The sequence below is a fragment of the Nomascus leucogenys genome, chromosome 3 (genome assembly GCF_006542625.1).
Source record: "Nomascus leucogenys isolate Asia chromosome 3, Asia_NLE_v1, whole genome shotgun sequence".
NCBI lineage: Eukaryota > Metazoa > Chordata > Mammalia > Primates > Hylobatidae > Nomascus > Nomascus leucogenys.
Window position 1 is genome coordinate 34,003,629 of NC_044383.1, and position 11,327 is coordinate 34,014,955.

Sequence of the window (11,327 nt, forward strand, 5' to 3'; positions counted from 1 at the left end):
ATGACCAGCCTAGGCAACATAGGGAGACACTGTCTCTACAAAAAAAAAAAAAAAAAAAAAAAGATATATAAAATAAAATAAAGAATGAATGTAGTGTTCCTCTAGGCACATTTTCCTGATCAAAGGTTTCCAAACTTGCTCCCATGAAGACACATGTAAGTGATTCCTGGAAGTCAGCACACTTTCTGAGGGACACCATAAAGTACTGATATAATTTCGCTGTGTGAATTAGGAACAATTTAAGTAGGAAAAAAATATGTCTATATATGAATACAATATAAAAAATCACAACTACAGGCGCTTGTCTTAAAACTTTTTTAAGCTGTTAAACTAAGGTAGTAAGTGTTTCTACCAATTCCTAGTTACTTGCTTAATCATTTCATCAAAATTTTAAATAGAGATTATAATGCCCATTATCTTCAGTGTATATTTTCAGGCAGAGAAGAGAATTGGAAAACAGAAAAATCAAGATTATTTCAAATAATAATAGATTGACATTTGATTAGTCAATCAATGCACCTGACATTCCTAGATGCTCTACTCTTCTTATGCAAATGACAAGACTAAAAGATAGCTATTTTTATTCTCACTTTATATATAAAGAAAATGAAATTCCAGGATATTAAGAAACCTGCCCAAGATTACCCAACTAGCAAATGATGGGCTGATTAAAATTAATACTTTCCCTTACCTCACAATACCTCCTTAAATAAATGTAACCGAATCTTAGAGCAGTTTTTCTCAACCCAGGTGGTATATTAGATTCACCTTGAGAAGAGTCCCAATTATTTACATTTTTTTAAAGTTCCCCAAGTGATTTAGATACACAAAGGTTGAAAACCTCTGATTTAAAATTATCATTAATGGCCAGGCGTGGTGGCTCACGTCTGTAATCCCAGCGCTTTGGGAGGCTGAAGTGGGTGGATCACATGAGGCCAGGAGTTCGAGACCAGCTTGGCAAACATGGTGAAACCCTGTCTCTACTAAAAATACAAAAATTAGCCGGGCATGGTGGTGTGCACCTGTAATCCCAGCTACTCGGGAGGCTAAGGTATGAGAATCACTTGAACCTGGGAGGTGGTGGTTGAAGTGAGCTGAGATCATGCCACTGCACTCCAGCCTGGGCAACAGAGTGAGACTCTGTCTCGAAAAAAAAAAAAAAAGAAAGATTATCATTTCATTAACATAAGTTTTTAGACTATGTAATAAAACAGTTTTAACAACATATGTAGAACCGTTTACCACTATAGAAACTGTCTGTAGAAATTTTGAGTTATTGAGTCTATCTTTATTAAATTTCCTCTCTCCTGCTTCACTGCCAAGATGCCAGATATAACTGATTATTGTCATAATGTGCCCACATCTAACAACACACCCCACCCACCATTCCAATTTGTTATCTGTTGTGTTCTGAGACAAGTGAGAACCATGCAAATGAGAACAGTGTGTAAAATAAAAGCTAACAGGCTTTATGTGAGAGCCTATCTTATCAGTAAAGTACAGGTGCTTTTAGCACATGAACTTAGTGATATGAAATTTGGTTGCTCAAGAACTTCTTCTGTTTAATTTCTGATTCTTAACTTTGTTCCTAATTCTTAACCTTGTACATAGTTCCTGATTCTTCACTCCTGATTCTATACAACCGTACCTAAACTATTATCTCGCTGGGAAATAATTTTTCCTTTATGCCTGCATCTCTAACTAGATTACAAACTACTTGAGTTCAGGGGCTATGCTTTGTCATCTTTGTACTCCAGTGCTATCATAAGAGTCATGGACACAGCAAGCCCTCAATAAATGTTTGCCTCTTAAATGACTCATGGAGGCTGCCCTGAATGAAGTTTAATGATAAATGGTCATTTGTGGCAATATATACAGAACCTTTCATGAAATAACAATGAGCTCTGAGCCACAGCGTGCCAGGGTGTTAGGACTTTGGTGAGGTCACCATAATGGCACAGTCTATGTGGTCCTCAGCTCTGCTGCTAACTTGTTTCAATTAATTCAACCTACCAAGTATTTATTGGCTCTGACCACTTGGGATACAGTGATAGACAAGAATTATCAGATAACTCTGCCTCCCACATACATGTAAATGCTTTTACCTCTCTCCATCCTCTTGCGACCACAACCATCTCTCTCTTGAGGTACAGTCCTTGACTTACAATGGTACAACTTACAACTTACAATTTTTCAGCTTTATGATGCTGCAAAAGTGATGCACATTCAGTAGAAAGTATACCGTGAGTATCCACACAACCATTCTGTTTTTCACTTTCAGTACAGTATTCAATAAATTACGTGAGATATTCAATACTTTATTATAAAATAGGCCTTCTGTTAGGTGGTTTTGCACAACAGTAGGCTAATGTAAATGTTCTGAGCACCTTCAAAGTAGGCTAGGCTAAGCTATGACATTTGTTAGGTTAGGTGTGTTAAATGCATTTTCAACTTATGATATTTCAATTTACATAACCCATCATAAGTCAAGGAGCATCTCTAGTTCAATTACTCTTCTTGCTTTCTTTTTTATTCCTCTCCAATTCTTTTTCCACAATCCCACCAAAGTGAGCTTTCTTTAAGAAGCAGTTCTGGCTGGGCATGATGGCTCATGCCTGTAACCCCAGCACTTTGAGAGGCCGAGGCAGGTGGACTACTTTAGGCCAGGGATTTGAGACCAGCCTGGCCAACATGGTGAAACCCCGTCTCTACTAAAAATATAAAACCTAGCTGGGCATGGTGCCACATGCCTGTAATCCCAGCTACATGGGAGGCTGAGGCAGGAGAATTGCTTGAACCTGGGAGGCGGAGGTTGTAATGAGCCGAGATAGCGCCACTGCACTCCGGCCTGGGTGACAGAGTGAGACTCTCTTTCAAAAAAAAAAATTAAAAAGCAGTTCCAACCTTTTCACTCTTCAAAACCTTTCAAAGCCTTCCTTCTGCCCTGAGGGTAATGCCTAAACCCTCTAAAATAGCTTCACAGACTGAGCTTGATCTAGCTCTCCAGCCATACAGCTCACTATTCACTCCCTAATTGTCTTTAGCCATATTAACTAACCTACATGGAACTCCATAATTAGACCATGTCGTCTTCAAGTGAGAAACTATGCGCAGGTCTGTCAAGAAAATTCCATAAGCATTAAACAAACTCAAATTATGGATTTAGGTCCCCAAATTTAGTACGTTTCTTAAGGGCAGTTGTTGATTACTATAATCATCCAAACAGCGTTTCCTCTTCTGGAAAGGAAGAGAAAGTCGAGGCTGGCATGGTACTCAATGCCTGCAATCCCAGAGCAATCCCAACACTCTGGGAGGCCAAAGCAGGAGGATCACTTGAGCCCAGGTGTTCAAGACCAGCCTTGGGCAACATAGTGAGACCTCCATCTCTATTTCCGTAACATTTAAAAAGAAAAGAAAGCCAAAATACAAATGAATAGGGCTGCTAGAAGAAGGCAAGGCTGAAAACGTAAGCTTCTTGAGAAAATGTACCAAAGTCTCTGTGTCTGGTGTCTGATGCCTATTATCGTCTGCACATAGTGGCTGCTCAAATTTTTGTTGAATGAATGAATGAATGATGAATGAATGAATGAATGACCAAAGTGAATGGGAAATGAGAAAATCTGGGGACAGAATCCAGAAATAAAAAGGAGGGTAGGCATGTGTCCCAATTCTGACCAAAAAAGATTCCAGGAAATGGTTGTTAGAGGTTTCTGGCAAGGCTCTTCTCCATTCTTAGAAGAGAGTCATGGATAGCCTTTCTGTCTGCTACAGGACATAAGTGAGTATATATGTTGCCCTGGTTGCTACTGTCTGCTGTTTTTCTTTTCTTTCTTTTTTTATTTTTTTTGAGACAGGGTCTCACTCTGTCCCCCAGGCTGGAGTAAAATGGCGTGATCCCAGCTCACTGCATTCTCTACCTCCCCAGGCTCCAGTGATCCTCCTGCCTCAGCCTCCTGGGAAGCAAGGACTACAGGTGCATGCTACCATGCCTGGCTAATTTTTGTATTTTTTTGTAGAAACAGGGTTTCACCATGTTGCACAGGCTGGTCTCGAACTCTTGAGCTCATGCAATCCACCTGCCTCCGCCTCCCAAAGTGCTGAGATTACGGGCATGAGCCACCATGCCTGGCAGTCTGCTGTTTTTCAACCATTAAGTAAACTGACACTGTGGACAACAGACAGGAGAGACAGAGCCTCTCATCCTGTCAGCCAATGTTGAACTTGTAGTCCTTCTACCCCTGGACTTCCAGGTATGTGAGCATTCTTATTGTTTAAGTCAATGTGGGCTGTTATTTGCAGCCCAAAGCCTCTTAACTAATACATATCTGAGAAGCAATAAAAAGACCATTTAGGCCAGGCATGGTGGCTCACGCCTGTAATCCCAGCACTTTGGGAGGCCGAGGTGGGTAGATCACAAGGTCAAGAGATCACGACCATCCTGGCTAACACGGTGAAACCCCATCTCTATTAAAAATACAAAAAATTAGCCAGGCTTGGTGGCATGTGCCTGTAGTCCCAGCTACTCGGGAGGCTGAGGCAGGAGAATCACTTGAACCTGGGAAGCAGAGGATGTAGTGAGCTGAGATAGCGCCACTGTACTCCATCCTGGGCAACAGAGCAAGACTCTGTCTCAAAAAAAAAAAAAAAGAAAATGTAAATATTTTAAAAATGAGGCCAGGCACAGTGGCTCACATCTGTAATCCCAGCATTTTGACATGCCAAGGCAGGAGAATTGCTTGAACCCAGGAGTTGAAGGAGCTATGATCACACCACTGTACTCCAGCCTGGGTGACAGAGTGAGACTCTGTTTCTAAAGAAAAAAATTTTTTAATAAGAAAATCATGTTGAAGATGATGAACACAACATGCCATTATTTAATTTTGTACCTTCATCAAAAACTAATCTCAAAAAAATAGCAAAATGAATCACTGCTATAAAGAAATATAGACCTTCTGTGCAATTGGTATAGCTAAAAGTATATAAAATAATTCAGATGTACTATCTGTGAAAAAAGATGCCAAACTTTTACTGGATGGAACAGTAGATTAAACACTACAGGAAAAAAATACTAACAAATTTGAAAGCGCAAAAAAATATCCGAATGAAACACAGAGAGAAAAAAGACTGGAAAAAAAAATGAACATCAGTGAGCTGTGGGAAAACATCACATAGCTCAATATACATGTAACTGGAGTCCCCAGAGGAAAAGCAGGGGAGAACAACAACAAAAAAATCTGAAGAAGTAATGGACAAAATGTTTCCAAATTTGATTAAAACTACAAATCCATAGATCCAAGAATCAACAAATCACAAGCACAAGAATCATGTAAGTAGGGCACAGTGACCCATGCCAGTAATCCCAGCACTTTGGGAGGCCGAGGCAGGAGGATAGGTTGAGCTCAGCAGTTTGAGATCAGCTTGAGCAACACTGCGAGACCTCACCTCTACTAAAAATCAAAAAAATTAGCCAGGTATGATGGCATACGCCTGTAGTCCCAGCTACTCGGGAGGCTGAGGCAGGAAGATAGCTTGAACCCAGGAGATTGAGGCTGCAGTGGGCTATGATTGCACCATAGCACTCCAACCTCGGAGATGAGCGAGACAGTCTCAAAAATAAATAAATAAACAAATAAAATCATGTAGAAAACCACATCAAAGCACATCACAATCAAATTGCTTAAAACCAGTGATAAACAGAAAATTCTAAAAGTATTCAGAGGAAAAAGATACATTCTATACAGAGAGAACAAAGATTAAAAGGACAGCAGACATCTCAGAAAGAATGCAAGCCAAAAGACAGTGAAGTATCATCTTTAAAGTAATGAAAGGAAAAAAATGATCAACCTAGAGTTCTATACCCAATGAAAATTTCTTTCAAAAGGAAAGCAAAATAAGGACTTTTTCAGTCATATAAAAGTTGAAAGAATTTATCACCACATACTTGCTCTACTAGAAATGCTAGAGAATGTTCTCGAGGTAAAAGCAAACATGGAAATATGGATCCAGATGGAAATATGGATCTACGCAAAGGAATGAAGCAGCCCAGAAATGGTAAATATAGACAAAAGTGACTCCATCATGGATGCTAATCTGCCACGTTGACTTCTGACTAGCCCCAGTCCCGTAAATGCCTCTTGATTCCTGCTTTATTTACTAGTGTAAGAACATGTCAACCTTGGTGTTGGCACACAAATGACAGGATATGGCACATGCAGCATTCTTACCTGTTCTGGAGGGCTGTCTTTAATTGTCTTGCATGGGGTGCATATCCCGTCTCCCTGTACTATATAAGCCCTGGATCTCAGGAGTAACAGTATGGAGATCTACCTGTCTTGCAGCTACCCAGGACCATGCTTCTGTCTGCAAGTTCCTCAATAAATCAATCAATACCAACGAACAATTTGCCTGCCTCCTCCTTTGGTTTCTCAGTCCCTTCAGCATTCAAGGGTCACTTTGCTTATATGACCCTTTCAGGCAACAATACGGTTAAATACATAAGCCTTTTTTTCTTATATTGAAAATCTCTTCAAAAGATAATTGACTATCTAACACAAAAATAATAACAATATATTGTGGAGCTTATAACATGTAGAAATAAAATATATGACAATAGCACAAAGACCAAGGGGAAGGGAGGAATGAAAGCATACTGTTGTTAGGTTCTTGTTCTAGATGTGAAGAGGAGTAATATTACTTGAAGGAAGATTGTGATAATTAAAGATGACACTATAAACTTTAAAGTAACCACTAAAAAAAGAAAAAGTTATATCTAATAAGCCAACATGAGAGATAAAATGGAAACATAAAAATTGTGCTCAACTGAAAAGAGGGAAAAAGAACAAGAACAAATGTGACAAACGAAAAACACATAGCAAGATTAAAACTAAACATACTAAATAATCAGATTACATGTAAATGGCCTGAACACCCCAATTAACTGCAGAAATAGTCAGATTGGATAAAAAAACAAGACTCAACCAAACACCGACTACAAGAAGCCCACTTATATAAAGACACCAATAGGCTAAAACTAAAACTATAGAAGAAATATCTGTCATGCTAATGTTAATCAAAAGAAAGCTGGAGTAGCTATATCAATACCAGACTAGTAGATTTCAGAGCAAAGTATATAATCAAGGATAAAGAAAATCATTTAATAATGATAAAGGGGTCCATTCATAAAGGTATATACAGTCCTAAACACTTATACACACAATAAGTTTCAGCCCACCAAAACAAGAAAACAGAAAGATGCCTTTCATGCAGTATCAGTATTCCTGTACCAAACTGAACATTGCCAAAATAGGGCTTAAGATCTTCTTTATGTAATAAATGGCATGCAATTTTACTAATGAAAGTACAGTATCACCCAAAAGGGTCAAAGTTAGTAGTGTGTTAAACAGCTTATGAAAATATTTATGACTTGAGTGCCAAAATCTAAAGCTGACTCACCTTTCGTATTGCCTATCTCGTGGTAATGAAGCACTCCAATGTCGAAAGTCTATGATTAACATAAGTAAAAGGAGACAGGATATGAAGAAGAGTCCCAGGAATGCCACCCGCTGACGGAGAAATGGACTCACTGTGGGCACAGTGAAGTACCAGGAGGCTGGGCAGAGGTAGGAAAAACTGATCCTGAAATTAGACAAACATTAGTAAGTCTGAAACATTTCTACAATTGAGTGCTTAAATATCGTTTTAAAATTGGATAAAAGCCCTCCTAATAAAGGCAAAAATCCATGCCAACAGAAGTCTAAATGTTCTTGTCATCTCTAATTTTAGAAGAAGCTCATGGTGCTTCTACTATATAAATCAGAAAAGCCTTATCTGCCCTTTTTCCAAACTGCACTTTTGAGTGCAATTCAAAGACTTAATCTCATGTTAGTGAAAAGATCACCAGTCTCCCTGGGCAACCTCATAACATTGGAGAATCAGAGCAACTACAATATTCCCAACCAAGAATGCTGTCAAGAAACAGATGGTCAGAAAATTTATTTAACTGATTTTAAAAATGTTTTACCAGATTATATATGCACATAGTAAAAGACAAATCAAACAGTTTAAAAGGATATATTGTATAGTGAAAAGTGATTCTTGCCTTGACCCCACAATCTCTCTCTCAGAGGCAAACATTGCTACCCAGTTGCTGTGTAATTTTTTTTTTTTTTTGAGATGGAGTCTTGCTCTGTTGCCCAGGCTGGAGTGTAGTGGTGCAATCTCGGCTCACTGCAACCTCCACCTCCTGGGTTCAAGCGATTCTTCTTCCTCAGCCTCCCCAGTAGCTGGGATTACAGGTGCCTGCCACCACGCCCAACTAATTTTCGTATTTTTAGTTATTTTTAGTAGAGACCGGGTTTCTACTTGGCCAGGCTGGTCCCGAACTCCTGACCTCAGGTGATCCGCCTGCCTCGGCCTCCCAAAGTGCTGGGATTAGAGGCGTGAGCTACCGCACCCGGCCATTGCTGTGTATTTTTCCAGGGATATTCTACGGATACACAAGCATAAATATACACCAATATATTTACAGTAATATATCTGTATGTGTGTTTGTGTGTGTGTGTGTGTGTGCGTATCCATTCCCTCGGTTTTACACAAATGGTAGTCCACCATACCTGCTGTTCTGCATCTTTCCTCACTTTATTTTATAACTGTCCCTTATTGGTGCATGTAGATCCACATTAATATTTTTAAAAAGCTTCAGGGTATTATAATGTATGGATAAGTGTATTCATCTGTGAAGTTCACTTTGTATATTGATTCAAAAGGACCTCGGTCTGTCTGCTTTTAAAGTTCATTGCAAACAAAAAACAAAAAACTTCTTTGTTTAACCTCCTCAAGTGGCACCTAGCCTTGCTCAGATGCAAATCTGAATCAGTGTTACAACCTTGCACTTTACAGAGCTGAGCAAGCCGACTCACTCCACCACCCCTGGGCTATGGGCTAGAAACTATTATTTATCAGCCCTCGAAATAATACAACTTTGATCGTCTCTGCATCCAACTAACCAGGATACAAAGTCCAAGTGCAGCTCCAGGGCAAATCTCACTTGGGACAGCCTCCCAGGGCCCCCCAACCTGCCTGCCATCCTCTGCGGTGCTCCTAGCCGGAGAGAAAGTGTGCAGCCTTACCTAGCCATGGGTTCCCTTCGGTGGTCTCAACGCCTGTCACCTTCTTTTTCTTTTGCCCTGAGAAGGTGGCCTCCTTGTCCCAGGCATCTCCTACGTCTGCAGCCTAGAAAGATTTGATTTCAGGCTTCTGTCCGACTGAGCCCACGAGACAAACCTCCACGGGAATTCCATGGCTCCCACCTCCTCCCCAGGCTCCCACTCCGTCTGCTTTGGTTCCTCAGGCCCAGAGGACCCTACCCAGGCATCCTGGGAGCGGGGCGTTCTCGTGGGCCAGCTCTGTCCTCTAGGAACCAGTCGTCCCCAGGTGGCGGGGTATGGGTCCCGTTCCCTCTCCCCGTCCCTTCGGGTCCCACAGCCCTCTCGCGCCCACACTCACGGGATCAAGCGGCCCGCCGGTTCCTTCGACACCGCTCGGTTCAGTCCCAAGCTGCTCCCCGCGGCCCCTTGCCCAGCCGGAAGGAGGGCCCGGGCCGGCGGCGGCGCCACGTCCCCAAGGAAACCGCAGGGAGCCAATGACTGACAGAAGACCCACGGAGAGGGGCCGGCTCTCCACGAGCCGAACCGGGGGCGAACCAGCTCGGTCAGCAGCACATCCGTCCGCCAGGGTGGCCAATCCCCTAGAGCGCTCGGCCTCTAATGCCCGCCCCGGGACTTTGAGCCGCGCCCAATCGGAAAGGCGTCGTGCCGAGGCTCCGCCTGCAGGGCCAGCGGAGAGCTCACAGGTGAGTGGCGCTGGGCGGCCCTGCGCCCGCTTCCCTCCCAGGGGCGCGAACTCTTGGCCAGTTGCTTTCTCCACGGCCGCTCCTGGGACAGAGTAGCTCCGGTGGGTGGGTTCGGGGTGTTTGCGACCGAAGCGCATCCCTTGCCCATAAACTGTTGTTGGTTTTGTGCCCACTGACCCTCCCTACCAGAATGGCAGTTCTCTCACCTTAAACCTTCCCTATCACCTCCCAAACTGATGCCCCGACCTCACTGTCTTGCCCCGTGAGAAAAACATAAATCGAAGACAATGACGTTTACATCAAACTGCTTGTGTCCATTCATTCATTCATTGAATGTCTACTTATGCCAATCATCATGAATTTCTGTGTCGCCGCCCTCCTTGACCTTACAGTAACACAAAGGAAACGACGCGCGCGCGTGGGTGTGTGTGTTTCTTTCTTGCTTACACCAGCCCTTATCTCATTTCCAGGAGGACGGCATAAAGTCCAAGCTCTTTCCAACGTGGCACATCCATTGCGCTCCACGATCTGCCCTACCGTGTCCTCTGCCGCTGCTTGCCTTCCTTACCACGCTCCAGCAACGCGTCCTGTTTTGCTCATTCTGCCCCTCCACCTGCCTTGAATAATCGTCCCGGCCTCTTAGCCAAATCACCTCCTACTCATCCCTTACCACCCATCTTAAGGGTCACCTTCCCCTAAAAGCCCTACTTGACCTACTACACCTTTTTTATACATGCCTAGTGTTTCACTTAGCACGTTGAATTACTATTATACGTATGTGTCTGTCTGTCTGTCCCACTAGACAGAATATCCTTGAAGGCAGGGACTATCTGCTTCCACATATTCCCAATACTGGCCACTGCCTGGCAGATAAAACACAACTAATGTATAATTAATAAGCAAATAAATTAATGTGGGGGGGGGTCGGGGAAGAAGACCACCCAAATGCTTTATTTATTCAAAGCTTGCTATGACAAGGGAGTCAGTCACCATCACTTGCATTTGGCCGACTCAAAGCCTGTCAGGACATTAGGAAAACTACTTACTTACTTACCTACAGAGTCTCACTCTGTTGTCATCCAGGCTGGAGTGCAGTGGCACGATCATGGTTCACTGCAGCCTCGACCTCCTGAGCAAGCGATCCTCCCACCTCAACCTCCTGTGTAGCTGGCTCTACAGGCACGTGCCACCATGCCCGGCTTATCTTTTTAAATTCTTTGTAGAGATGGAGTCTCACTACGTTGTCCAGGCTGGTCTTGAACTCCTGGGTTCAAGCAGTCTTCCTGTCTCAGCCTCCCAAAGTGCTGGGATTACAGGGATGAGCAGCTGCACCTGGCCAGGAAAGCTTAGTAGTGAACAAAAAGGGAAGGTTTCATGTATGCTCTGACTTGAGGGTATTAGCATGGGAAAGCTGGAGGTGGGCTAACAAAAGTAGTGTCTCTTAAGTGATTGGCTTGGGGTAGGTAGCATATTTGGC

General features: G+C 42.6%; 1 protein-coding gene across 1 annotated transcript in view; it reads right to left on the bottom strand.

Annotated features, from left to right (window-relative positions):
• The window catches only part of ENTPD7 (ectonucleoside triphosphate diphosphohydrolase 7), a 46,923-nt gene extending 37,277 nt beyond the window's left edge, over window positions 1-9,646 (bottom strand). Inside the window, exons 1-3 of the mRNA XM_003255330.4 lie at window positions 9,505-9,646; window positions 9,129-9,231; window positions 7,453-7,635 (exon numbers count right to left, since the gene is read on the bottom strand). Coding sequence (XP_003255378.1) covers window positions 7,453-7,635; window positions 9,129-9,136 — 191 coding nt within the window. The 5' untranslated portion in view covers window positions 9,137-9,231; window positions 9,505-9,646. The remainder of the gene's footprint in view (window positions 1-7,452; window positions 7,636-9,128; window positions 9,232-9,504) is intronic.
• Between the last annotated feature and the right edge of the window lie 1,681 nt (window positions 9,647-11,327).